Source organism: Mesocricetus auratus, unplaced genomic scaffold (assembly GCF_017639785.1).
Source record: "Mesocricetus auratus isolate SY011 unplaced genomic scaffold, BCM_Maur_2.0 Super-Scaffold_100010, whole genome shotgun sequence".
NCBI classification, from domain to species: Eukaryota; Metazoa; Chordata; class Mammalia; order Rodentia; family Cricetidae; genus Mesocricetus; species Mesocricetus auratus.
In genome coordinates, this window is record NW_024429194.1 from 22,281,692 (window position 1) to 22,307,896 (window position 26,205).

Below are 26,205 nucleotides of genomic sequence, written 5' to 3' on the forward strand. Positions count from 1 at the left end.
CTTCTGGACTTCACAGATAAATGCACTCATGTACACACACCTTAAAATAAACTAAATCTTTTTTTTAAAAAACTGTTCGTTGCAGCAAAACCTATTCATTTGAATACATTTTAAATTTTTATGAGGGTTTGGAGAGATGGCTCAGCAGTTAGCAGCATTGACTGTTCTTCCAGAGGACACGCCTTTGATTTCCAGCACCCACATGGAGGCTCACAACCATCTGTAACTCCAGTTCCATAGAAACTAACACATTCTTCTGGCCTCTGTGGATACCAGACACAAGTGGTACACAGACACACTTGTAGGCAAAACACTCACATGCATTAAAAATTATTATAATAATGAGTTGCTGTAGTATATGGAAATCAAGCTAGAAGCTCAGTGTCCCAGTCCTCCTCACCCCTGGACAACAGTAGCCAGCTCTGGAAATCACTGACTGTGACACTGCAGCTGTGGATGTCAGTGGTCACAGCCTCCCCTTGGGGAACGGGGGCAGGGACGCAGGACCTAACGTGGCACTCATCACTGGTGACTCCTACGCTGAAGATCAACATCTGACCAGGAAGTTCCTTTCACCGACTTCATGAAAGCACATGGTGCCTCCTTTTTATGCCTACACAAACTGTCCCATCTGTTGTGTGTCACATGAGTGATACGGCATGGCCTCTTTACTCACACAACAGGATCTTGGAGCCATTTTAAAGGTCTAGATCCACATTATACAATATGGATGGGTGTTATGGAGAAGCATGGCTGTCATACAGAAAGGTCTGGACAGCTAGACTATACTTGAGGACATCATTCTGGGAAGTGAAAATTAAAACAGACAATTAACCCAACCTCTGTTGTAGCACATGCATTACTCTTTTACATTTCTCCTCAAGGCTCAAAATAAATCCCTTAGTCCCTCCTAATGACAATATTTTAAAAAAACCTCTGTGAGACTGGTACAAGGGTGGGCATACCCATCTCTTGCAAAAGAGGGAAGCGGGTCCATCACATCCCTAACACATGCTTTGGGGCACATTAGAATGTATATGAGAAGCAGGGAAAGGTGTCAGAGCGAAAGACAAATTAGGAGTGGAAGTGGAGAGAGGGGATAAGTGAACAGTGGCATCCCAGCACTCCTGCAGCCTGACCAGCACTAACCTGCTTACAGTGACCCACGTGCAAACCAGGTCTGGACAAACACAGAGGTGGGCAGTAAATGGCTATTTAGAGCAAAAGATAGCCCAGCGTGATTCAGCTCCAGGCCTGCAACAATCCAGCTCTCCACATCACAGAGATTCTAATCAGTCAATCTGTCCCTAGCCCAGGCGATGGAAGCAGATGATAAGAGCTGAGACAAGAACTATGTCGGGTGAATGTTTGCCTTAGATAAAACTTGTTGGTTCTTTGTGCATGGTTCCAAAGACATGTGTCACCATCCACCTTTGCCAAAAGGTAGAGACAATTCACGTCTTCTGGGAAGTGAAGTTTCCAGGGGGGAAGAAGCCGTATCTTGCTGGGCGGGCGGTGGTGGCACACGCCTTTAATCCCAGCACTCAGGAGGCAGAGGCAGGCGGATCTCTGTGAGTTCGAGACCAACCTGGTCTACAGAGCAAGTTCCAGGACAGCCTACAAAGCTACAGAGAAGCCCTGTCTCAAAAAACAAACAAACAAAAAGCCGTATCTTTGTTAAAAACTCTGTAAAGCTGAATGACTGGTTAGAAATCCTGTGACTGTGGGGAGTAGGATATTGCATCTCTAAAGATAAATTAATCATGGTCTACCTTAGCCCGGAGCAGCCGTTCATTGCCTATCCTTGTGTTTGATCTGGCATCCTGTGACCATCAGGTAAAATCCTTCGGGGGATGTACAAATAGACCCCTAGCTTCCACCAGGCCCAAATCTAAGAGTGCCACCAGGATAGCGCCTGAGGTCCATAGCAGAGATTTTCCCTACCCGACGGATGTTCCCACTGATGTATTTTTTAAATACCTTGATTTATGACTTTCTTTGTTCTTTTACTACTTAAAAAAAAACTTCATAAAACTGTCACCGTGTTAGAATATGATACCTGGAGACTCCAATCTGTGTTTCCAGTTCAGCATCACTCATACTGAGATCCAGAGTAAACACTCTCATTCTCTTTGAGGTGCGAGCTATACCTTTACATCAGTACCACCAACAAAAAACATAAACAAAATGTAGTATAATCTACGCAATGGAATATTACCCAGTCACAAAAGGAATGCATTATAGTAGATGCTGCAACACAATTAAATCTTGAAAACATTGAGAAAAAGAAGCCAACCACAAAGGCCACATATGAAATTTTTTTTGAGACAGGGTCTCATGGATCCCGGTCTGGCCTAGAAATCCCTATACAGATGAGGACAACCATGTCGCTACTTCTCCATGCTGAGATTACAGGTATGTAACACCATCCTCAGTTTTATGCTGTTTTGGGAATTGAACCTTAGGCTTCGTACATGCTAGGCAAATGCTTTGCCAACTGAGCCACATCTCCAGCCCCACCAGAGGTGAATCTATGGCGATGGAAAGCAACCAGGGGTGGGCAGGGTCTGCAGGGAGGGAAAAGGAGTGATTGCTTAACAAGCACTAGGTTTCTTTTACAGATGTCAAAAGTGGTGATTGATGTATGACATTGTAAATGTCTTTAATTCTGCTGTATATGTTTAAAAGTGATTAAAGCAGTAAAACTTACCCTGTGTGGCTTGTACCCATCCTACATACAAAAATGACAGCTGGATGGAATATGTTGGTTTTCTGAAGGTTTTGTGTGTGTGTGTGTGTGCGTGTGTATGTCTGTATGTGTCTGTGTAAGTGTGTGTGTGTGTATGTCTGTATGTGTCTGTGTATGTGTGTGTATGTGTATGTGTCTGTGTATGTGTGTGTATATGTCTGTATGTGTGTGTGTATATGTCTGTATGTGTATGTGTCTGTGTGTAAGTGTGTGTCTGTGTGTATGTGTGTATGTGTCTGTGTCTGTATGTGTATGTGTCTGTGTAAGTGTGTGTCTGTGTGTGTGTATGTGTCTGTGTGTGTATGTATCTGTGTCTGTGTATGTGTGTGTATATGTGCGTGTGTATCTGTGTGTGTCTGTGTATGTATATGTGTGTGTATGTGTGTGTATGTGTCTGTGTATGTGTATGTGTGTGTATGTGTATGTGTGTGTATGTGTGTGTATGTGTATGTGTGTGTATATGTGTATGTGTCTGTGTGTGTGTGTCTGTGTGTATGTCTGTATGTGTCTGTGTGTATCTGTGTGTGTATGTGTATGTATGTGTATGTGTATGTATGTGTCTGTGTGTGTATGTGTGTGTATGTGTCTGTGTAAGTGTGTGTCTGTGTGTGTGTATGTGTCTGTGTGTGTATGTATCTGTGTCTGTGTATGTGTGTGTATATGTGCGTGTGTATCTGTGTGTGTCTGTGTATGTATATGTGTGTGTATGTGTGTGTATGTGTCTGTGTATGTGTATGTGTGTGTATGTGTATGTGTGTGTATGTGTATGTGTCTGTGTGTGTGTCTGTATGTGTCTGTGTGTGTATGTGTATGTGTGTGTATATGTGTATGTGTCTGTGTGTGTGTGTCTGTGTGTGTGTCTGTATGTGTCTGTGTGTATATGTGTGTGTATATGTATGTATGTGTCTGTGTGTATATGTGTCTGTGTGTGTATGTGTATGTGTGTGTGTCTGTGTGTGTATGTGTGTGTCTGTGTGTGTGTGTGTGTGTCCTTGCCCATGTGGTCTTCAGCCTCTCAGCTGCTGGTGACACCTCTTGCAACACGCATCATTTACAGTATCTTTGAGCATGGCTGTCCAGAAACTAGTTTTTACTGGTTTCTGTTCAGCCATAGGCTCCATTTCCTCAGCTTCCGGGCAGCTGAGTGGAGAAGGAAGACAATGAGGCTTACCTGGATGTGAGCTCTCCAAGAAAGCTGAAGAAAAAACACAAAGCAAATAGCCACAGTAAGTCCCCAGAGGTGCTATGACCTTAGGTCCCCAGGGCTCAAAGGCAGGACTGGCCCCATCTGGCTGGGTAGGCATGGCTCTCACTCCCTAGCACAGATTCCAGGCTCACCAGGCTCCCAGTTCTCAGCTTCACTGCAGCCTGCTGAGGGTTTGCTCTCCTTCTCCAAAGGATGACTTAAAAGTGAACTCACACAGAATGGAGCATAAGACACAGAAGCAGAAATTCTCAGCCACCCTGTGGTGGTCGAGCACACCTGAGGCCGAAGTCCTCTCAAGAGGCAGAGGACATGGGACTGCAAGTGAGACCCTTTCTCTAGGTTATATAGTGAGAACCACTCTCAAAAAGGGGGGGGGGGTGGCCACACATGCCTTTAATCCCAGCACTCCAGAGGCAGAGGCAGGTGGATCTCTGTGAGTTCCAGGCCAGCCTGGTCTACAGAGCGAGTTGTAGGATAGGCTCCAAAGCTATGGAGAGAAACCCTGTCTAGAAAAACAAACAAAAAGAGAGGGGTGGGGTGGGGATGCATGACCAGGCTAACAAAGGCTCATCAAGGAAAAGGCCAGCACCTTTGGCAGTAGGATCTGACAGGAAAATGAGAACTCAATTCCTTTCCTTCTGACAAGAGTAAAGATATTGATTACACACACACACACACACACACACACACACAATAGGAAACTGTCTCTTATGGCTGAAAGATGGCTAAGAATACTGGCTACTCTTTTTCTGTTTTGTTTTTAAGACAAGGATGGTCTTTCTCTATATCCCTGGATGGCCTGGAACATGATATGTAGACCAGGCTGTCCTTGAACTCATAGAGATCCACCTGCCTCTGCCTCCCAAGAGCTGGGACTGAAGGTGTATACCACCACATGTTCATTTACACATGTGTAGGCAGAATACCCATACACATAAAATAAAATTAAAAGTCCTTATAAGGAAATCATTTATTTAGCACTCTCAATAGCAGTACTTTTATATGAAAAGGTGACTTTTGTTTGTTTGTTTTTGTTTTTGTTTTCTCGAGACAGGGTTTCTCTGTGGCTTTGGAGGCTGTCCTGGAACTAGCTCTTGTAGACCAGGCTAGTTTTGAACTCACAGAGATCCACCTGCCTCTGCCTCCTGAGTGCTGGGATTAAAGGCATGTGCCACCACCACCCCTGGCCAAAAAAGGTGACTCTTGATTAAGGAATGGAAGGAAGGAAGGAAGGAACCCCCTTAGGGACAGAAAGGTCTAAGATATAAAAGCATCTATTTATTTATTTGTAGTCCTTTATGTACCTAAATTTACAGCAATCTTCCTTCTGTTTCCCAAGTGGTGGGATTACAGGTGTACACCAAGATGCTCTACTTGAACTTTTTTTATTTTATTTTTGTTTTGTTTTTCAAGACAGTCTCATGTATCCCAGGCTAACCTTAAAATGTCTATGTAGCCAAGGATGACCCTGAACTTCTGAACTTTCTGTCTCATCTTGCAATACTGAATTACAGCCATATGAAACCATGTCCAGTTTTTTTGGTGCTGTAAGCAAAGGTGGGGCTTTGTGCCCGTCAGGCAAGCACTCTGCTAACTGAGCTGCACCTCCAGCCCCAATTTATAAAACAAAAACAAAGCCAGAGCCTCATAGGCTATGTGTCATAGGCTGACCATGGTCTTAATCCTGCCTCAGCCTCCCAAGGTGGCTCATGCCACACACTGAACCCAAATAAAGGAAGATTTACAGAGTTCATTAGGCAGCTGCGAGTCTTTCTGAAATTTGAAAATTAAACTGACATCATTCCCTTTTTTTTTTTAACCAAGCAAGGCAATTTACTTTTGCAAAAGGGTCTGTCCTTGCTGCCCGTCAGCTTCCTCTGGGTGTGCAGATGCACACCCACTTCCGCTCAGCGGCACCGACAGTGCATGTTTTTCAGTACACATCGCCTCCAACAGGGGCTGACAAATGGAACCATGCCAGACTCTGTGTAGGCACAGCAGACACCTCTCTCGGACTTCCTTTGCTGTCCACCTGCCAGTCATTCGAGAGGAAGAGACCAGAGATGGAGTACTCAATACTTACCCTGACACTGTGAGCTTCACCTTGATATGGTATGACACCAGGATGCCCATGACAGTACGGTCAATGCCCTCCTTGATGCTACCCAATCAAAAAGAAGAAGAGAGATTATGAGCGCGGAGCCAGGGTGGGAACCATCCCTCTCCTGCCAGGGTCATCTTTCTGAAGACGTCGCCTTGGAACTGGAGAATTCTGTAAATGGGCCACATGTCTTTATCCACGTGTAGGGCTTGGGAGTGGGTTTTCTGCATCTTTCCCTATGGTGCTCATCTAGGGCACAGCATCCATCCTCCTTCTCAAGGCTCAGCCTCTGACCGATTTCATTCTCCTGTTTCCTACCTCTCCCTGCCCCTGCCCTGCCCGCCATTCCATAGCTGCTGAATCCTCCCCTGACCCCTAAGAGCTCAGTCCACCAAGATTCCAGTTTCAGCAAGCAATCTGAGAGGTGCCATTGCCACATGCTACCCAGCTATGCCCTGAGGCCTCTAGGCACCAACCTTGCTGACTCCAAACCTGCCCAGAGGCCCTTCTCCTTTTCTCCTGCACCCCAATACATCCAGCTATAAAGCCTTCCCGGAGACAGCCAAGTAGCACTGGGGCCCCCTCCCCTGTGTTCTGCTCACGAGGAAGGCACAGGGAACACAGGATCATGACTGTTCCAGATTGTGTCCAAAAGTTCTGTGTGCCCAGCAGCCAGCATGGCCCCTGACACCCAGGGGAAGCTCACTGAAGTGGATGAACGAGGAGTATGGGATGTGACCAGAGACAGTGAAGGGTGAGTCCAGGCTCTATGATCCATCAAGTTCCCCACTGGGCATTTTGTCACAGTTTATTATCTCCTATGACCCAACGTGGAAGACTTAAGTATCCTATGATGTCTGACAACAGGGAATATGAGAAGAAAAATAACAAGGAAATCTAGTTAAGCTACTATGAACCACAATAAAATCTCAAGGGAGGACCCTGAAGGCAGGAAGCAGAGGTAAGTTATGTTGGCAGTCCTGGGATCTGGGGCCAGGCCAAGCAGGGAGAGCCCTGCTGCTGGTCATGTGTTCTATGACCACAACATTCCCCAAAGAGTATCACCATCTGGTGGAAGGACAGAGGCACAAGTTGAGACCACACTCTTGCTGGGATTGGCTCATAAACCTGTAGGCCCAAACACGGAGGACAGAACATGCCTGGGACTTCAAGAGCTCTCACCATCACCTTCCTGAGTGGGAGCGCCAGTGTAGAGTGAACTTGCTGGACAACTAACTCACGCAGGGACCCTCCACGAGTTTCTCAGCCTTTTTCTACTGAGGGATCCCTACCTACTGTATAAAAAGGAAGTTCGAGTACAGCTTCCTCACAAAGGTGTGGAGAGGTGTGTTTATAAAACACGCCATACACTGTAAAACTGAATTTGCAGAAATGTGAGCCATTGGCATCGGATCATTGCTCCCTTAAATTGATCTAGGGTATCAATTTTCTTTCCCCGGAATTTCATGAACACACTTTAGAATCTAACATAGACAGCTGGCAAATTATCCTCAGAAAAATCCCTTGATTCCCACTTTCACTCTGGCAACTAGGCACTGTCTCCACTACTGGCCTCACAGAATGTGAGCTATGGGTCCAAATGGGTCAGGACACTTCCTCTTTTTTCTGGCATCACCTCTAAGGGGGCCTAGTAGGGCCAGTAGGTAGCCCTCAGCACATCCTATGGGAGAGGAAAGTAAAAGGTCTCAAGCCTAGATCTGGGTTCCTACCTCACCCCTCCCAGCAAATCAAGCCCAGAGGGCAGCTAGCGGCTAGCTTCACTGTGGAGTATTTTTCCCCCTAGATCTTTTGCCTAAATCCAGCTAGTGATTCTCCAAGACAGAGCAGGCAAGTCAGCTCTTCTTTTCATGAAAACCTGGTGCCTACCAGCAGCCGGCAGGTCTTCCCATCTTTCCAGATGGAAATGAATTGAATGAAAACAGCCAAATGTGGTAACTCAGTTTACGTGTTCAGGGCACCACACAGGCTAGCAAATCTTTTGGATGTAACTGACATTTCCGGGACACTCTGAGTATCATACACTGTCCCAATCAGTCTTCATCACTGGCATCTGAGATTGAAACTGTGATTACTCCCACTTTACAGACAGGAAAACTGAGGTTCTCAGAGAGCTCAAGGAACTTGGCCATGGCCACCCAGAGAGCAGGCAATGGCGCTGTGGTTTGGTGTAAGGCTGATGTGTTCACCTGTGACCGCCGGGGCAGCCCAGTACAGGCCTGGCCTGATAGCCCATTCACACACCCTACAGGACTCACATGGTGCTGGAGGCCAGGTTTGTGTCCTCATGCTTGATCTTCCCATCCAGAGCAATGCCTCTTCTCTCTCTGTTGTTAGCCAGCAGGGGCACCAGCACCAGCGTCTTGGTCACAGTGCTGTTTGGCTGCACTTTTTCTCTTAAGGAAGAACCATAGAGAATTTATGGCTGTCACAGCCACCACCAACACCTCAAAATCCCATCTGCCAAGAGCATTTGCAGAGTCAAAGCCCCCTTACAAGGTAAAGGGAATCTCTGTGAATTCGAGGCCATCCTGGTCTCCAGGATAGAGCCTGTCTCAAAAAAGAAAAAAAAAAAAAAAAGAAAGAAAGAAAAGAAAAGAAAACCCAAAACAAACAAGATCAACTAGCTTAAAGGTCCAAGACTCCAGCCAGTCTCCTCTGGAGACTTCCTGAATTCCACAGTAGGCAGCAGAATCTTTGGGTCAGTGTCAGCAAAAAAGCTCAGACAGGACCACTGTGGCCAAAACCTGTCCATGAAAGGACAATCGGTGCGTGACTGATGGTGGACCTGTAACCCAGGCAGATAGATCACTCTGCTTTTGTTCAAGGCAGTGAACCTCTTTCTTTACTGGGGCTCCCTCAGGGGCCTGTGGGTTTCCCTATGTAGATGGAAGGAACCCTGTACCGAGGGACAATTCTGGGACTCAGTTGGGGACACATCATTCCTCGGGTCCCAAAGTGGTACCTGGGCTGGATATCCCTTCTGCAGTACACATACTAAGTAAGCACCAGGCCTGGGATGAGGGCAAAAGGCAGGGTGTGGCCTGCAAATGTTGGCTGGAAGCCAGCATCAGGACCACTTCCTGAATGAGCTCCCAGACATCCCACCGGAAGGACTTCCCTGTTTGCTCCCCATGAGGCGTCTAAAGCAACTCCAAGTTCTCCTGTCTCTGGTGAGTACAGGAAGCCCTTTGCAACACTTTGCTTGAGCTAGGGGTGGTCATATCCTCCCACCCGGGTCATGGTGGACTCTCTCCAGCTTGATTGTCACAGAAAGGGCCTCGGGGTTAGGATGATAGTCTTTATTGTTGTAGAATTTGCTGAAGGATTATGCCAGGCCCACAGCTGTGCCCAGGCCATTAGGATCCCAGACTACATCAGCAGCAATATCTTTGAAGTCAGGTTTGACCTGGTTTGAGGATGCTGGCCCACCAGAGTCCCAGGGTCTGGGTGTGTCTGGAAGAGTGGCTTGGGTGCTACAGCCTTCTGAGTAGCCTCTATGTTGAGACCAGTGTGAGCAATAGTTTTAATGGGATTTTCTTGAGAAAAATTGAAAAGCACAAGATTAACCCAGAGGGGAAGACTGCCCTGAATACAAATGCCACCATCTCATGGGCTGGAAGCCTGGCTGTCATCAAAGAGGGAGAAGAGAGAGAAACCCTGCCAGTGCAGCATTCTCTCTGTTTCCGTTCCATCACGCCCACCCTGCGTGACAGACACAGACTGTGAATGGAAGCAGGTATATCCTCTGACCGTTTGTTTCCTCAGGTATTTACCCCAACAATGAAAGAGCTAATATGATCCAAAGCTAACATTATCCAACCCCATTTCTAGACTCCTCCTGCCCTCAGAGAAATTTCAGAATGGCTTTCACTTTCCTGAGGATCATTTGGTCCAAAAGACAGACAAAGTTTTGAATGAGAAACAGGAAATGGGATATATATCTGTCAGGACAATGAGCCTACAGTTATGGAGCATCTGCCAAAAGGTCAGGCCAAGACTCCCCACTCCTTGAACCAAATGTGGAACAGACCCAGCCTGGCATAAGGAAGTCAGCTATAAGGTTCTCTTCTTTTTCTTAACACCATATGCTACACTAAAACGAAAATGAAAGGATGTCTTTGTTTTGAGTAGTAGCTTACTATGAAGTTGGATTTTATTTTATTTATGTATTTATTTATTTGGTTTTCTGAAACACGGTTTCTCTGTGTATCCCTGGCTATTCTGGAACTTTGTAAATCAGGCTGTTCTCAAACTCACAGAGAACTCTGCCCGTCTCTGCCTCCCCAGTGCTGGGGTTAAAGGTATGTGCCACCATCGCCCAGCTTGGATTTTAATATATAATATGATCTCAGTTTTTCTTTACTATGATCTCAGTTTGTTTTCTTTCCCTTCTACCCACCCATCCTTTCCATCCCAACCTTCCTGTCACCCTGGTGATGTTTTCTGTACAGAGCATGCTAGCTAGACGAAGTGGAGATGCATGTCCAAGCCTCTACCCAGCCTGCGTACTAAGAACCTGACCTCCTAGCACAGAGCAGAAAGCTGGCAGGCCTCTCGTGTCAGCACTGAGAACCTGTCGAGGGACTCTGTGTGTGTGTTGAGTTCACTGATGGAAGAAAGTCGTATGCACAGAGCTCAGAATGGACCCAGTTTTCAAGTCCAGTTGTGATTGCTACAAGATTTTCAAGCTGATGAGATGATCAAAAGATACAGTCATTAATGACTCTTAGAAGCTCTTACCCACACTTGGACAGGTCTCACTTTCTGCAATTCTCTTGAGAAGCCCAGGCCCATGCTCTTAGGTGGTGTGTGTGTGTGTGTGTGTGTTTTCTAAGCTCTGCACCTCTTTTTCTCTTGACCTTCATACTTATATTAAAATATCTTTTAAAAATATTTATTTTATTTACTTTGTGTGTGTGTGTGTGTGTGTGTGTGTGTGTGTGTGTGTGTGTGTGTGTATGTGTGTGTAGATGCCTACAGAGGTCAGGGGTATCAGATTTCCAGGAGCTGAAGTTACAGGCATTTGTGAGCACCTAACATGGGTGCTGGTTACAAATTTAGGTTCTCTGTAAGAGCAGTATATGCTCTTAACTACTGAGTCATTTCCTCAATTCCTAAAATATCTTTACTAAACCCCAACTCTAATATATATATATAATCAGCCCTAGCCTGGAGCTGATAGCTCATTTAGTCATCTGGCTACAGATAGAGTACCCAATCCATGTCAACACATTCCAAAGATTCACAGAGTCCCTGCTGCTCCCATTAAGATTTCTCCTTAAATTTCTCCCCTCTGATCCCTTGTTTACGAAGCCTGATCTCTCAGCCTAACAGATGGGCCCCAGGGGCGAAGTAAACTCATAGCTCAGATGTTCACTCGCTTTGTAACCCTTGATGTAGAAGAGGGGAGAAGGAAAAGCCTGGGGCCCGCGGGAGGGACATTCTAGCTTCCTCTTCAGGAGAGGAAGCTGACAGAGTGGGCTGGCCGCCCAGGAAGTGGAAAGGCAACCGCTACTTACTGTGCTTCCTCCGAGGCCACAGGCTTGACGTAATAATCACTTGAGTAGAGAACCACATTGGCCACTTGTTCCACTGCAAAGGGAAGACAGGAGTGGGGTGAACAGCGCAGCCCCTCGAGCCTTCCAGGAGACACACGAGACCATTTGAATCTAGTTCTGGCCTTCTTAGCCTCCTTAAAGGGTGAACATTTTCAAGGTCTGGTTTCAGGCCATCTCTGTACACCAGTGACTTGCTCTGAGTCAATTCCCACCAAAACACCAGGCTCTCAGATGCAGCTCCCAGGAGTCCCCTCCTCTCCTGGGAGCCCATGATTTATACTGGGCATCCTTATCCAAAGGAATGGTGTCTTCAGCATCCCAGAACTCACAATGTGCTCACCTACAAACCCAACCCTTCCCATCATCCTCCATCTCCCAGTCCCTAAGCTTTCTGGAAACCTGCCAAAAGCAATACGTGACCCATACATAGTGTGATACAGTGGACAGGGAGGATGACTCTACAGCCTGACTGCTTAGGCTCAAATCTCTGTGGGGGAAATTCTCTAGTTCCTCTAAGCCTCAGTTTCCCCACAAGCAAAAAAGAGAATGATGATTGCATAGGCTAGATCTGAAGAGTAAAAGACAGGTTGGCACTGGGGAGATGTCACTAAGCCTGATGTCATGAGTTCAATTCCTGGAACCCACACAATGGAAGGAGAGAACTGACTCACACAGGTTGTTCTCTGATCTCCACACATATGATGTAGCATATGCACACACACACACACACACACACACACACACGTATAAAATAAAAATGAACTAGGAAGATGGCTTTGTGCCTTGCAAGCACAAAGATCTGCACTCAATCTCCAGTAGACACATATCCCAGCACTTGGGAGGCAGACATAGGTGAATGAATCCCTAGGGCTTGCTGACCAGCTAGCCTAGTTTACTTGGTGAGCTCTAGGCCAGTAAGAAATCGTGTTCCCCCCAAAAAAGTGTACCTGAGGAACCAGACTTGAGATTGTCCTCTCCGTGCATTTATATACATGTACACACATGATGATGAACACCTATAAACCCTAGCACTCATAAGGCAGAGTCAAAAGGGACTCTGCTAGCTTGAGGCTAGCCTAGTCCACATAGCAAGATAGACAAGAAAGGCCCTGCCTCAGAAAGCAACACAATAACTACGAAGCTGAGTCTGGTGGCTCATGCCTGAGAGACTTGGAAGGGCAAGGCAGGGGATCAGGCGTTCAGGGACAATCTCAGCTGCAACCTGAGCTATATGAGATCATGTTGCAACAAGAAATACAAAGTTAGTGACTGGGCGGTGGTGGTGCACGTCTTTAATCCCAGTACTCAGGAGGCAGAGGCAGGCAGATCTCTGAGTTTGAGACCAGCCTGGTCTACAAGAGCTAGTTCCAAGACAGTCTCAAAAGCTACAGAGAAACCGTCTCAAAAAAAAAAAAAAAAAGAAAAAAGAAAAAGAAAAAGAAAAAAATTAATTAAAAATTTGTTGTTGTTTTGATTTTTCGAGACAGTGTCTCTCTGTGTAGTCCTAGCTGTCCTGGAACTTGCTCTGTAGACCAGGCTATCCTCAAACTCAGAGATCTGCTGTCTCTGACTCCCAAACTACTAGGATTAAAGGCATATATGCAAAGCACATCTGGAAAATGTAAAAATTTTTAGAGATGGCTTTTAATGTCTTAAAATCAGGTTTGAGAATTAAAAGAAAAAATTATTTTGGGTTTTCAAGACAGGGTTTCTCTGTGTAGCCCTGGCTGTCCTGGAACTTGCTCTGTAGACCAGACTTGTCTTGAACTCACAAAGATCCACATACCTTGAAGCTGAGTGCTGGGATTAAAGGCATGTGCCACCACCACCTAGATGAAACAGTTTAAAGCACCTATCATGTGCCTAATTTATAGAAAGCTATTAACATTTTGTCTCAGAAAATTCAACAGCTTCTTTCAAGGTCATTAGTTCTGTTATCGGTATTCAATAAACTTTGAGAACTATTTTTATTTTGAAACAGATTGTAATGTGTACCAAAGGCAGGTCTAAAGCTCACAATATTGCCTTGGGCTCCCAAGTGCAAGCATTACAAGTATGTACCACCACACTTTGTTGGGAAATAATTTTAAATACAAGTACTCTAATGTTCCATTATTGAGTTTGCTGCTGTTTCTGACAGTTTGCTTCTGTTCTTTCAAAACTGAAATTACAACCCCAACGTGACATCATTTCTTACATTTGCACAGTTAGAAGGAGCCGTGTACATGTCAAGGCCCTTGTCTGGGGGTCAGAGGACAGCTTGTGGGACAGTCAGTTTTCTCCTTCCACCACGTGGGTTCCAGAGATCAAACTCACGTCATCAGGCTGGTAAACAAGCACTTTTACCAGCTCGTCTCACTAGCATCCATTATTAAGAGGAGAGCTTTGGGAGTAAGCGATGTGGCCCTGCGGCTGGCACATGCATGCACAGGATCAGTGGCCTTGAAAAGGAGGTTTCAGGAACTTGTTGGAGGCTAAGGTCCTCATCAGAGCAATATACCAGCACCTTGATCTTGAACCTCCCAGCCTCCAGAACTGCCAGAAATAACTATTTGTAGCTGGATAAGTGGAACATCCCTGCAAATACCAGTACTAAGGAAGCAGGGGCAGGAGGACCAGACATTTGAGGCCCACATCTCAGTGTGTGTGAGCCGCCTAATTTATGCTATTTTTGCAGCAGCAGCCTGAATGGACAGACAGACTCTACCACACAGACCAAGGTATTGACACTGCATACAATATGCTGAATAATTCAGTCCTACAGAGAACTAAGCCAACATAAAACAAGGCTAAGTTAATGTCCATATTGGCAATAAGAAAAAACACTGAGTCTATAATAATCATGAACACAATCTGAATTTCATCTTTGATGGACATACAGGGAAAGAGGAATATGTCAGTCCACTTTCTGTTGCTATGGCTACATACCATAGATAAGATACTTATAAAGAATGGAGGATTAATTAGCCCCTGCCTCTGGAACCTGAGAATCCCAAGTGGTGCTGGCATCTGATAAGGGCCTTCCTGTTTGATCATAATAGCAGGGGACCTCAAATGGTGGGGGCAGGGCAGCTGTGCTAATTTAAGTCTCTTTACTTCTTACAAAGCCACTAATGTCATTACAGGTCCTTCCTCATAACCTCATTTGACCCCAGCTACTTCCCAAAGTCTCACCTGCAAATATCATTAACATGTGAATGTGAGGATCAAGTTTCAAACACATGAGTTTTCAGTGGGCACACTCAAACCGCGTGTGTGCGCTCGAGCGCCCATGTGTGTACACTGGTGATTAAACCCAGGACCTTGCCTATACCCAGCAAGTATGCGACAAACTAGGGATATCTCTAGCTTTTTTTAAAAATGGAACTTCATATAATCTAGACTAGCCTCTGCATGTAGCTGTGACTGGCCTTGAATTCCTGACCCTCTTGGTAGCTGAGTCCAGCTGCAATGTCTATTTTAATATTGAAGTTCCCATATCCTTTGTCCTGGGTAAACTGGGATGGCTAACATTACTCTGACTGTAAATCTTCCTTAATGGTGGCCATTAAACATTTTAGCTGGAAGTTGAAGTCTGAAGTACTCTCCCAGGTCAATCCATTGTGTTTTCTTTGTTTGTTTGTTTGCATGTTTTGCCTACAGAAGGCCTACACATTTTGTTGTTTTGAGACAAAAACTACGTATGTCATCCAGACTGGGCTCAACCTCCTAATCCTCCTGTCTGAGTCCCCTGAGAGCTGGGATTACAGGCGTGTGCCACGCTGCTCTAGGACCTGCACTTGGATGGGCTCTGAGTTGAGGAACTGACATACAAGAGCAGTAAGGGGAGAGTCTCCACTGCGGTGCATAACGGAGTTGATCCTCACTAGCCGGTCATTCATGGTGAGACATCACACGTCACTCTTCATGAAGCACTACTATGTGGGACCTCTCCTTAGTGCCTACAGGCCTGGGAAGGTGGGTGAGGAGCCTCTACTGTGGGTAACAACTGGGATTCAAGGGCGACATACCAGGAGCCCACAAATGAAGCCCAGTATTTTCAAATCTAATTCCTTGCTCAATACACTTGCTATATTTATCAATAAAAACTATCACTTGTCCAAAAAGGGAATTGGGGCTAGAGAAATGGCTCAGTGATTAAGAACACTGGCTGTTCTTCTAGAGGATCCAGGTTCAAGTCCCAAAATCCAAATAGCAGCTCACAACCACCTGTTCCAGGGGATCTGTTGCCCTCTTCTGGCCTCCATAGGCACTGCATGCACATGGTACAGACACACACAGGCAAAACACCTAACACATTAAATAATTAAACTAACAAACAAAAACAAAAAGAGAAGTTTCTCCCTAGACTTCTCAAGTGAGGCCTGGCTCAGAGGGGTGTCTCTAGGAAGGCATGATCACGAGAAAATGGGAAGGCCATCTATAGGAGAGGAGACAAAGTGCCAAGGCAAAAGGCAGCCTAAGAGACCATGATGATGAATGCAATGCCTTGTTTTGAGGCAGGGGATCAACACAGGCATATCTAGGATGTCATCAAGGCTGACCTCAATATAGACATAACCAAGGACAAGCTTGACCTTCTGATCTTCCTGTCTCTACCTCCCAAGTGCTGACATTTTAGGTGTGCACCACCTGGTTTATGTGGTGCTGGGATTGAACTTAGGGTTTCTTCCTGCATGTGCTGCCAACTGAGATATGTCCACAGACTTTTATGACCCTCCTCTCTTTAAGGCCCTGCTGTCAATTTTAACAGCAACAGCAGGCATACCCAAGGACACAGGTGAGGCAGAGACTTACAGGTCAGAGTGGCCCCTAAGAGATAGTGTGAGGTTGAGGAGTTCTAGAAGGTCCTACCTAGTACTTTAATCTTCTTCACAGTCTTCTCTGTGTTATTGGTCACCGTGACAGTCACAGGGATGGGTTCCCCATGGAAATATATCTGGAAAGTGAGAGAGACATCAGAAGAGAAGAACGGAGTGCAGAGGGATGGAATCTGCTCCGAGGGCTCTCTAGACCAGGATTTTCTTAATCTCTTCAATAAATAAAGCTGAACAACCCCAGTATTAGAGATGCTAAAACGATAGCAGCATTCCCTCTAGATGTGGGTATGGACATGTTCAGCCCTTCCCTGCAGCAGACCAAGGAGGTTGAGGGGTGTGATGGTCAGCTTTGTCAACTTGACACAACCTAGCACCACCGGGGAGGACAGAGTCTTTTTGGGGGGGGGTTGAGACAGGGTTTCTCTGTGGCTTTGGAGGCTGTCCTGGAACTAGCTCTTGTAGGCCAGGCTGGTCTCGAGTTCACAAAGATTTTCTGCCTCCCGAGTGCGCCACCAACACCCAGCTGAGGACAGAGTCTTGATGACGGATTGTCTACATTGGGTGGGTCTGTGGGCACGTCTGTGGGGAACTGTCCTGATGGTTAGTTGATGTGGGCAGAGTCAGCCCCACTGTGGGCAGCACCACTCTTTAGGCAGGGGGTCCTGAACTGTATTAAGAGTGGAGGGAACAACTTGAATGCAAGCAAACCAGTGAGCATGCATGCATTCATCTCTCTCTGTTCTTGACTGTGGGTGTGACACAACTAGCTCTTTGAAATTCCTGCCTTGACTTCATTGTCTGGGGATGCGATGTGTGAAATGAAAAGAAGACACTAGGAAAGCTGGCTGATGGAGCTTTACCCAACAACAACCTGTGTTATCCAGCCCTGGGTGGACACACACACACACACACACACACACACACACACACACACACGTGCACACACACGGATGGACACACACACACACACACACACACGCACGCATGCGAGCACGTGCACGTACATAGTACGTGTGGCACTGGCTAACCTGCGTATCACTGACTCTGGACCACAAGAGCTTTGGCCAGCGGCTCTTCACTCCCTACTACCATGACACTCATCGTTGATGACACCACCCTTGACATGGCTACCCTGTGAGTTTTCTATGAAATCTCAATTTTCCAAGGAAGTGAGCGATTTGAAGTAGGACAGTGAGCAACACTGCCTGAGAGACAGGCATGAAAAATGGGAAGATGGGAGGGGAAGTATGCTTACAGTCTCAACAGCCCCCGGTCTATTGGGATAGCCAACAAGTACAATGGAAAGCCATGGTGTCTCATGGTGACTAGCTCCAAAGTAATGGAAATAAGATGACAATTGTCCACACAGTGAGAAGGCTATGGTCTGGATGCCTGACCTGAATGCCCATGAGGATGTGGATTACCTCTTTGCTGAGGGAGACTGAGAGGTTCAGAGGCTTGTCGGACATGAAGAACTGCCAGGATGCCTCAGCACAGGGCTGGGGACCCATCTCAGGAGGGGCATGCTGCACTTTCCGGATCAGCAACCGCACAGAGCTCCTGAGGAGAAAAGGTCCAGGGTTCCTGGTTGGTACCCCACCCCCACTCGGCTTCAAACTGACCTTCCAGGGGATATGGGAGAATGGAGGGGGGTGCTGCTCTAATCTCTCTTCCATGATTCCAGGAACTGAATGCTGAACCAGCAATGCCCTCAAGGATCCCCTTCATCTTGTCAGACTCAGCTTAGCCTCCTCTCAGGAGGGTCTGTATCATGGCTTCAGATGACTTGTGTGACCAGGCTTTGGAGCGCCATGCAACTGTGACACACTGTCACTGTCACAAGCATCAAAAGCACTGAGCTCGGGGTCAGATCCACAGCAAAGCACACAGCACTGTGAGATGTGAATGCTGAGTATGAGCAGAATGTGGGAAGGGATGGGATGGATGGAGACACAAAGTCAGGAGGGGCGGTGCTGGGAGCGTATGGGGGGAGGGGAGGGGAGGACAGGAAGTGGAGGTGTCTATCTTCATATTTCACTGCATATGTGTATGAAATTCTCAAAAAAATTAAAAGAAAATGGAGCACCTTGTTGGTAGGAGGAATGTTTTTTGGTGACAGAGATTCTGTTCGGGATAACACAAAAGCTTTTATTTAGATTCTGATGATGGCAAAACATTGTGAATATACTTAGTGTTATGGAGCTACACATTTAAAGGTGGTTAGAATCATAGACTTCACAATATATGTATCTTATCCTAAGTTTAAAAACTGTTTTAAGAGAGAAAATAGATATGGCATCTTAGAAGCTGAGTCAGAAGGACCACCCTCATGAGTTCTAGGCCAGCCTTGGCTATAGAGTGACACTATTTTAAAAGAAAAGAAAAATTAGAAAGAAAATAAATGAATTAAAAGGAAGAAAATGAAAGAAATGACCTAGAAGGTTTGGGGGGGCCATGGTCCCTGAGGTTGCTAAGTCCACTGTCATTCCCTGTTATTCCCCCCCACCCCATATTATTAGTTACTGCCCCCCAACCATCTTATCCATGGCAGATAGTTCAGTCTTTATTTGCCCTGTTCTGAGGATGCTGCGTGATACCAGCCACAGGGAACCTGTGGGGACAGTTCTGTCACACAGATAAAATGGGGCTGTTTCTTTTCTTTTCTTTTTTCTTTCTTTTTTTTATTTTTGAGACAGGGTTTCTCTGTGTAGCTTTGTAAACCAGGCTGACCTCAAACTCACAGAGATCTACCTGCCTTTACCTCCCAAGTGCTGGGATTAAAGGCGTGTGCCGCCACTGCCAGCTTATAGTGGGGCTGTCTCTTGTTCCTACTTGTATACCACCCAGACCCTCCCCAGTCCCACAAGAGGACTCTTACTTCTTAGGGATCTTGTCCTCTTCAGCATCTGTGATGTCTGTGGCAAATGCTTTGACTTCAAAGTCAACCCCACAGCTCTGTGTGAGACAAGAGATGGGGCAGTGGTTAGCACCTCCCCTTCCCAGGAGCCAGGACAGGAGGTCACACCTGCAGGCAGATCTATGACCCTAGCTTTTCGCCTTACTTGTGTCTTCCTTGGGGTTGTTCCATGAAGACTAGTGGGGATGTGTACTGCAAATCCAACATTGACATTAGCATGATGAGTGTCCCAGTTAGGGTTACTATTCCTGTGATAAGGCACCATGACCAAAAAAGCAAGTTGGGGGGGGGAGGAAGGGTTTACTCGGCTTATGCTTCCACATGAAGGAAGTCAGGACAGGAACTCAAACAGGGCAGGAACCTAGAGGCAGGAGCTGATGCAGAGACCATGGAGGGGAGCTGCTCACTGGCTTGCTTCCCATGGCTTGCTCACACTGCTTTCTTACAGCATCCAGAACCACCAGCCCAGGGATGGCACCGCCCATAGTGAGCTGAGCTCTCCCCCATCAGTCATTAATTAAGAAAATGTTCTATAAGCTTGCCAACAGTTCGATCATATGAAGGCATTTTCTTAACTGAGGCTGCCTCCTCTCAGATGATTAGCCTGTGTCAAGTTGACACTAAATCAGCCAGTACAAGGAGTAAGCAGGAGGCTGAAAGTCCTACAGAAGGACAGCCTGTCAACATGCCTCCAGGGTCCTGGTAGGTCCACACCTCCCTCTACTTGTCCACAAATGTCCACCCTGTACAAGCCTCTGACTAAATGCTGTACACAGCAATGGGGACAAACACAGATGTTCATGGGGCTGGAAGTGGTGTCCATGAATGTCCTGCCATGTTGCAAACAGTCTGACCTCAGTGACTCTCCCAAAGCTAACTCAAGCCAGACAGCAATGGCTTACAATGGTTGATTTTTTTCCTTTCAAAATGAGGCAAAATGGTAAGATCACATCATTTTCATAATGAAAGAGAACTTTTAAGCCTGCATTGATGGAGTAAATACCATTTGCCTGGTATTTCAATCCCTCAGTTCCCTGTGTAGGCCCAGCACATCCTGGTCTCTGCCCAGAGAGAATCAGAGGAAGCAAGTATCTCTTGTGTCTCAATGCTATAGGTCAATGGTGACAGCTGAGCCACAGACCTAAAGGTTCTGAGACTAAGGGACACAGCACCTCTTAACTACAGGTTGTAAAGAAACAAGTGTGGCTCCCATCATCAGGCAATGTATAGGCAGTCCATCCTGTCACCTACCCAACCTACCCATATGCCCCGATAAATGCTGATCTCTGAACAAGTCACATACTTCTGCAGGCCTCCCTGGGCTCTGTGGTTCCCCTAGGCTGAAGTATTCACTCTACAGCTGTGTAAAACTGAATAAAAACATGATTATATATCATGTGTTTTAAAACTTCTGCCCATATATTATATACTGTTAACTATTATGTAATATTAAGACATTAAATTGTATAACCATTATATAGTAATGAAGTATATTATATATTATAATATACAGTGTTATATGTATTATATATATGTATATATTTATGTAATAATCTCCTATGTGTCCCTCAAGACTCCCAGCAGCAACCAAGTCCTCAGCTCTAGGATACTGGAGGTTCCAAGCCCAGAAGTCTTCCCACCAAGTTAACACACGCTCCACTCTAAGAATAGAGGGAATGGGAGGAGTTCTGGCCTACACAGGTTTGTAAAACTCCAGAAAAGTCATCTAAGAGTCAGGAGATGGAGCCTCCTGGAAAGAGCACTGGTGGAATTGACAAGGTTCAATTGTATTTTCTTAGTTCCTGGTCTCCCTTTTCTTGAGTGACCACCTTGTCCCTGATCTCAGCTATCCTCAGTTTCCCTGCCACAAGTACCAGGGCCTCTCTCCCTGCAGAGCCTGGCTTTCCCCTTTTCTTGGTACTAAGTGTCATCTGTTGTCCCTCCCTCACACAAGCCTGGGGCTTTCCAGAGTGCCTGTGGCCATCTAGCATTTCCTGCACTTGTGTATTTTTGTTGTTGCCTGTGGCTTTCCTTTAACATGAGAGACCTAGGAGGCTCTAATCTCTTGTTCACAAGAATGCTCATGGTTAATAATTGCTGGAGATGAGTGATGGGGTGGGTCATGGAGAGTCTTTACGCTAGGCCCTTTAGCTTTGTGTGTATTTGAAATCTTCCATGATAAAAAGCTACTTTAAAGGTCTATTTGAAAGCCTGGCATGGTGACTCATCACTATAATCCCAGCAGCAGGAAGATCAGGAGTCCAAGGCCAGTCTCAGTTACGTAAGACCAAGCCTTAAAAACAGACAGTCAAAGCCTATTGAGGGACGAAGAGCCTGTGGCGTTTCTTCTTTAACTTACCTTCCCTACGTCTTGTGGAGCTGGCTGCAACATCACTGAGCAGGGTAGGTAGTCCGGAAACTGGAAAGACACAAATACAAAACCATTGCATTCAGAGGAGTTATTCTATGTGCAGTATAAAACCATCACGCAAGATGACACAAGAAGACAGAATTCTCCTGCTCTCCTAACACCCAGGACACCGGGTTATCTCCAGCATGCACAGAGACACACACAAGTGAGGCTGAACACGGGGCACATGTTTATCACGTGGGTCCCAGTCCTGCCCAAATGTGTCTCATCTGGTTAGCTCGTCTCAATAACCCATCCCTTTCAGAAATCTTTCCAACCATTTTTACACACCACGAACTACAAGTTCTCTCCACAGTACTTAAGAGCTTTTACAATGCAAACTTCATGTAGCCATTCCTCTTTGTTGAACACTTACATGGTGTTTATTTTTTTCTTTTTTGCCACTATAAACAGTCCCACAAGCCCGGCAGTGGTAGTGCATTTGGGAGGTAGAGGCAGTTGGATCTCTGTGAGTTTGAGACCAGCCTGGTCTATAAAGTAAGTTCCAGGACAGTCAGAGTTGTTACACAGAAAAAACCCATTTTGAAAGCCAAAAACAACAAACAAACAAACAACAAAACCCCCCAAACAATACCACAATAAATACACATCTTCAAACCCTTTAGTCCAGTTTTAGCCAATTAATGCTATGTGATACATTGCTAGAAAGGGAACCGTCAGATTAGAATCATAGTTTTGAGGAGGGGACACAGGATCTTTCTCTATTTAGTCTGTGCTGGCCTTGACCTTTCAATCCTCCTGCCTCTGCTTCCATATTGCTGAGATTCCAGTTTTCATGGCTGAAAACCACATTTTTAACAGATTATTTTTAAATGTTATGTGAATGATTGTTTTGCCTGTATTATATATGTGCACTGCATGTGTGCCTGATACTCATGGAGGCCAAAAGGGGTTGATGGAACCTCTGAAACTGGAGTTACAGATAGGTGTAAGCCGCCATTCAGATGCTGGACGCCCAGTCCTCTACAAGAGCAGCTAACCTCTGGGCCATCTCTCTAGTGCATGCTAGACAAGTGTTCCAGCACCAAGCTATACCTCCAGCACTTAAAAATCTTATCTCATTTCTAGCCAAGCATGTTGGCTCATGCCTTTAATGCCAGCAATTGGGAGACAGAGGCAGGAAGATCTGAGTTTGAGGGCAGCCTGGTATTGTGAAATATTATTTTAAGATGTGTTACATTTGTTTATGCTGTGGAACATTTGTTTTAATGAATCAAAAATGTGTTGCATTCTTTTTTGTTGCATTTGTTTAACTGTGAAACTGTGTTATTTTGCCTGCCTAAAATACCTGAATGATCTAATAAAGTGCTGACTGGTCAATAGCTAGGCAGGAGAAAGGATAGGCGGGGCTTTTAGGCAGAGAGAATAAATAGGAAAAAAAAATGAGAGGAAAAAAATCAAGGAGAAAGAAAAGAAGGGGCCAGCCACTCAGTTACACGGCAAGTAAAGAAAGGTACCCAGGAATAGGAAAGTAAAAGCCCAGAGGCAAAAGACATGTGGGATAATTTAAGTTAAGAAAGGCTGGCAAGAAACACGCCAAGCTAAGGCTGGATATTTATAAGTAAAAATATGACTCCATGTGTGTGATTTATTTGGGAGCTGGATGGCAGGCCCCCAAAAGAGCAAAAGCATAAAATAACAAACAACAACAGACTGGTCTACACACCCCATTTCTAAAGTTTTTTTGTTTTTCTTTTTTTGTGGGTGGGGGGGTTGAGACAGGGTTTCTTTGTGTGCCCTGGCTGTCCTATGTAGAACTTGCTGTGTAGACCAAACTGGCCTCAAACTCAGCAATCCACCTGTGTCTACTTCCCAAATGCTGATATTAAATATGTGTACCACTACACCTGGCCTATTTTTTTTCTTGTATTTTTGAGACAGAGTATCTCTATGTAGCCCTGGTTGACTTGGAACCCACTATGTAAGTAAAGCTGGCCTTGAACTCACAGAGATCCTCCTTCCTCTGCTTCCTAGGTGCTAGAATTCAAGAACATGCACCAACATACCTGGCCTCTAACAATTTTTGATATGCCACGTCAGGTTTTTGGCACAGGTGCATAGGATCACCGAGGACTAAATAAATTTGTTTGTTTTGATATTCAGGGCTGAGTTTCTCTGTGTGGTCCTGGCAGTCTTGGAACATGCTCTGTAGATCAGGCTGACCTCAAACTCAGATCCACTTGTCTCTTCTTCCCGAATGCTGGGATTAAAGGCGTGAGCCACCATGCCTGGCTAAATAATCTTTTTAAAATGAATTTTGTATTAAAAATTGTGGTAACATAGGATAGCATAAACTTTTACCATTTTAGCTAATTTCAATGTATCTTCATCGTGATTAAATCTGTGCACACTGCTCCACAACAGTTGTCACCATTTGTCTGCAGAGTCTTTCCATCAACTCAGAGAGAAGTTGTCCATGGAGCTGGAAATCCTTGTCCTCCTCCCCTACACGCCAGTAGACCTGGTCTCCTACTTTCTGTTTAAATTAGTGGGGCTATGCCCATTGCTTCAAGGAAGTGCGACTGTATAATACTGTTTTCCTTTTGTGTCTGGTTTCTCTTATATGTCATCATGTTTTGGGGGTTCACCCATGTCATGACTTTTTAAGGCTGAATGAGCCCCAGCACTTTGGAGGTGCAAGTGTCAATAAGAGTAACCGTGCAAACAGAAAGGTCTGCAAAAGCTCCTCCATCCCCAGCTCTTGTCCAGGACTTGGGTTTCCCTGGGTGATGGATGCATGGGCCTCAGGAGAGGTGAGGGGATAGACTAAGGTCCTGATTCAATTCCTAGTGCCACGTGGGTGTGCGGGGGTGAGGGCAAAATGGTGAAGGATGGCACTTGCTCTACCAAGACCTCCTGTCCCATAGGGGACTCTCGTTTGCTTAGAACTCCCTGGGGCCAACTGGGGGTCACAGCTACCAGTTTCTTTTTATAGCTGAATGAGAGAAGACAGAACACATACTCATCTAATTAGGTGGTCAGATGAAGGAAAATATCCAAAGGGCAGGTTGAAATGGTGCCTTCAGAGGCAGGGAGGCTATTTTCAAAGACTTAAAAACAGACAATCACAGACCGTGCAATCTAGAATTGCTTTCAAGGGTACAATTTACAGGCCCACACAAATGTGAAATCCTCCCTCTGCCCCCTTCTCTCTGCCCTGTTCCCTTTGTAAGGTACTGCGGATGGGGCAGGCCTGGGGGACAGGCAGGGTAAGGAGAGCTTACCGTGAGCAGAAACGGGTATGTGTTGTCTCCCAGTTTCTTGAGCAGGCTCTCCTGGAGTTTGGTAGGGGCACTCATGGCCCCAACGGGAGGGTATACCTGGACCCGAGAAAAGTATAGGTCCCTGCGGAAGGTCAGGCCAATCACGTCAATGTCCTCTTGGCCATAGCGGAAGGCACAAGTCAGAGTGACATACACTGGGAAGAAGGTGCATACAGGTTAGACCTGCTCTGTTGCAAAGGCCCATCCACCTCAGCTATTTCCATTGGGTTGAGCCAGCAACAGAGTAGCCACCCTACACTGTGTGCCCCAGGATTCCTGGCTTTGCTGCCCAGAAGGAATGGGGGCTGGGAGACTAATACCACACAGCTGGTTGACACATTCTGGGAGAATCAGCACGTTCCTAGGGTTAGAGTTCATTATTCTAAACAGGACTGGAAGGCATCTCCCTGACAACCCCATTATTTTGCTAGGATTGGTAGAAATCTGAGGACAGGGCTAACAAGATGGCTAATTGAGCAAAGGCGTCTGCGCCAAGCCTGAAAACCAAAGTCAATCTCCTGGACCCACACGGTGGCAGGAGGAAACCAGCTCTCCACAAGTTGTCCTCTGCCTTCCACAGGTGCACCCTAGTGCTCGTACACCCATCGCATACATAGGGCATGCACAGAGACACAGACGTATACACGTGACATAAGCAAAAGTGTAATCAACGTTTAAAAATATGTGAACAGACATCATGTACAGTCCACCTGTCCTCACTGTTTTCTCTCTGCCACCCTCCCTCCACCAGCTTGGGGATCTGGAGTTGGATGTCTGAAATGGTGCTGACTTGCTTGCTTGGGTTAGAGAGGGCAGGATGTCTGGAGAGACAGAGAACGGCACTGGAAGCAAAACAGACATGTGCCTGAGCCATATGGAGGCTGAGGGAACAGCCAGAGGCCTGGGCCAGGCAGACAGACAAAAATCAAGTTTCATTTATAGTCTTTGTACATCTCTCGGAAGCACATGAAGCATGCTCCAAATCACCACCAAATTTCCCAAATTCTGTCTGATTAAAGGCAGCCTGTGCCCAGTGTATGAAAGTTCACTTCAAGTGCCTAGTTCTCCATCACAAGGCTTACTAACCAAAAGTAGTACCTCAAGTCCCCTGGCTTTGCCTGAGGATTCTTTCTGTGCC

General features: G+C 46.0%; 1 protein-coding gene and 1 long non-coding RNA gene across 2 annotated transcripts in view; one reads left to right on the top strand and one right to left on the bottom strand.

Annotated features, from left to right (window-relative positions):
• The window catches only part of Sag (S-antigen visual arrestin), a 41,925-nt gene that overhangs the window by 4,298 nt on the left and 11,422 nt on the right, over positions 1 to 26,205 (bottom strand). Inside the window, exons 5-13 of the mRNA XM_013122110.3 lie at positions 25,029 to 25,222; positions 21,733 to 21,792; positions 19,335 to 19,411; positions 17,881 to 18,016; positions 16,491 to 16,575; positions 11,598 to 11,670; positions 8,334 to 8,471; positions 6,040 to 6,117; positions 3,921 to 3,944 (exon numbers count right to left, since the gene is read on the bottom strand). Of these exons, the coding sequence (XP_012977564.1) occupies positions 3,921 to 3,944; positions 6,040 to 6,117; positions 8,334 to 8,471; positions 11,598 to 11,670; positions 16,491 to 16,575; positions 17,881 to 18,016; positions 19,335 to 19,411; positions 21,733 to 21,792; positions 25,029 to 25,222 (865 nt within the window). The remainder of the gene's footprint in view (positions 1 to 3,920; positions 3,945 to 6,039; positions 6,118 to 8,333; positions 8,472 to 11,597; positions 11,671 to 16,490; positions 16,576 to 17,880; positions 18,017 to 19,334; positions 19,412 to 21,732; positions 21,793 to 25,028; positions 25,223 to 26,205) is intronic.
• Positions 9,199 to 18,408, top strand: LOC121142759. Its single transcript, XR_005879844.1, has 3 exons — positions 9,199 to 9,248; positions 17,826 to 18,043; positions 18,141 to 18,408. It is a non-coding gene; the product is annotated as an uncharacterized LOC121142759 (long non-coding RNA).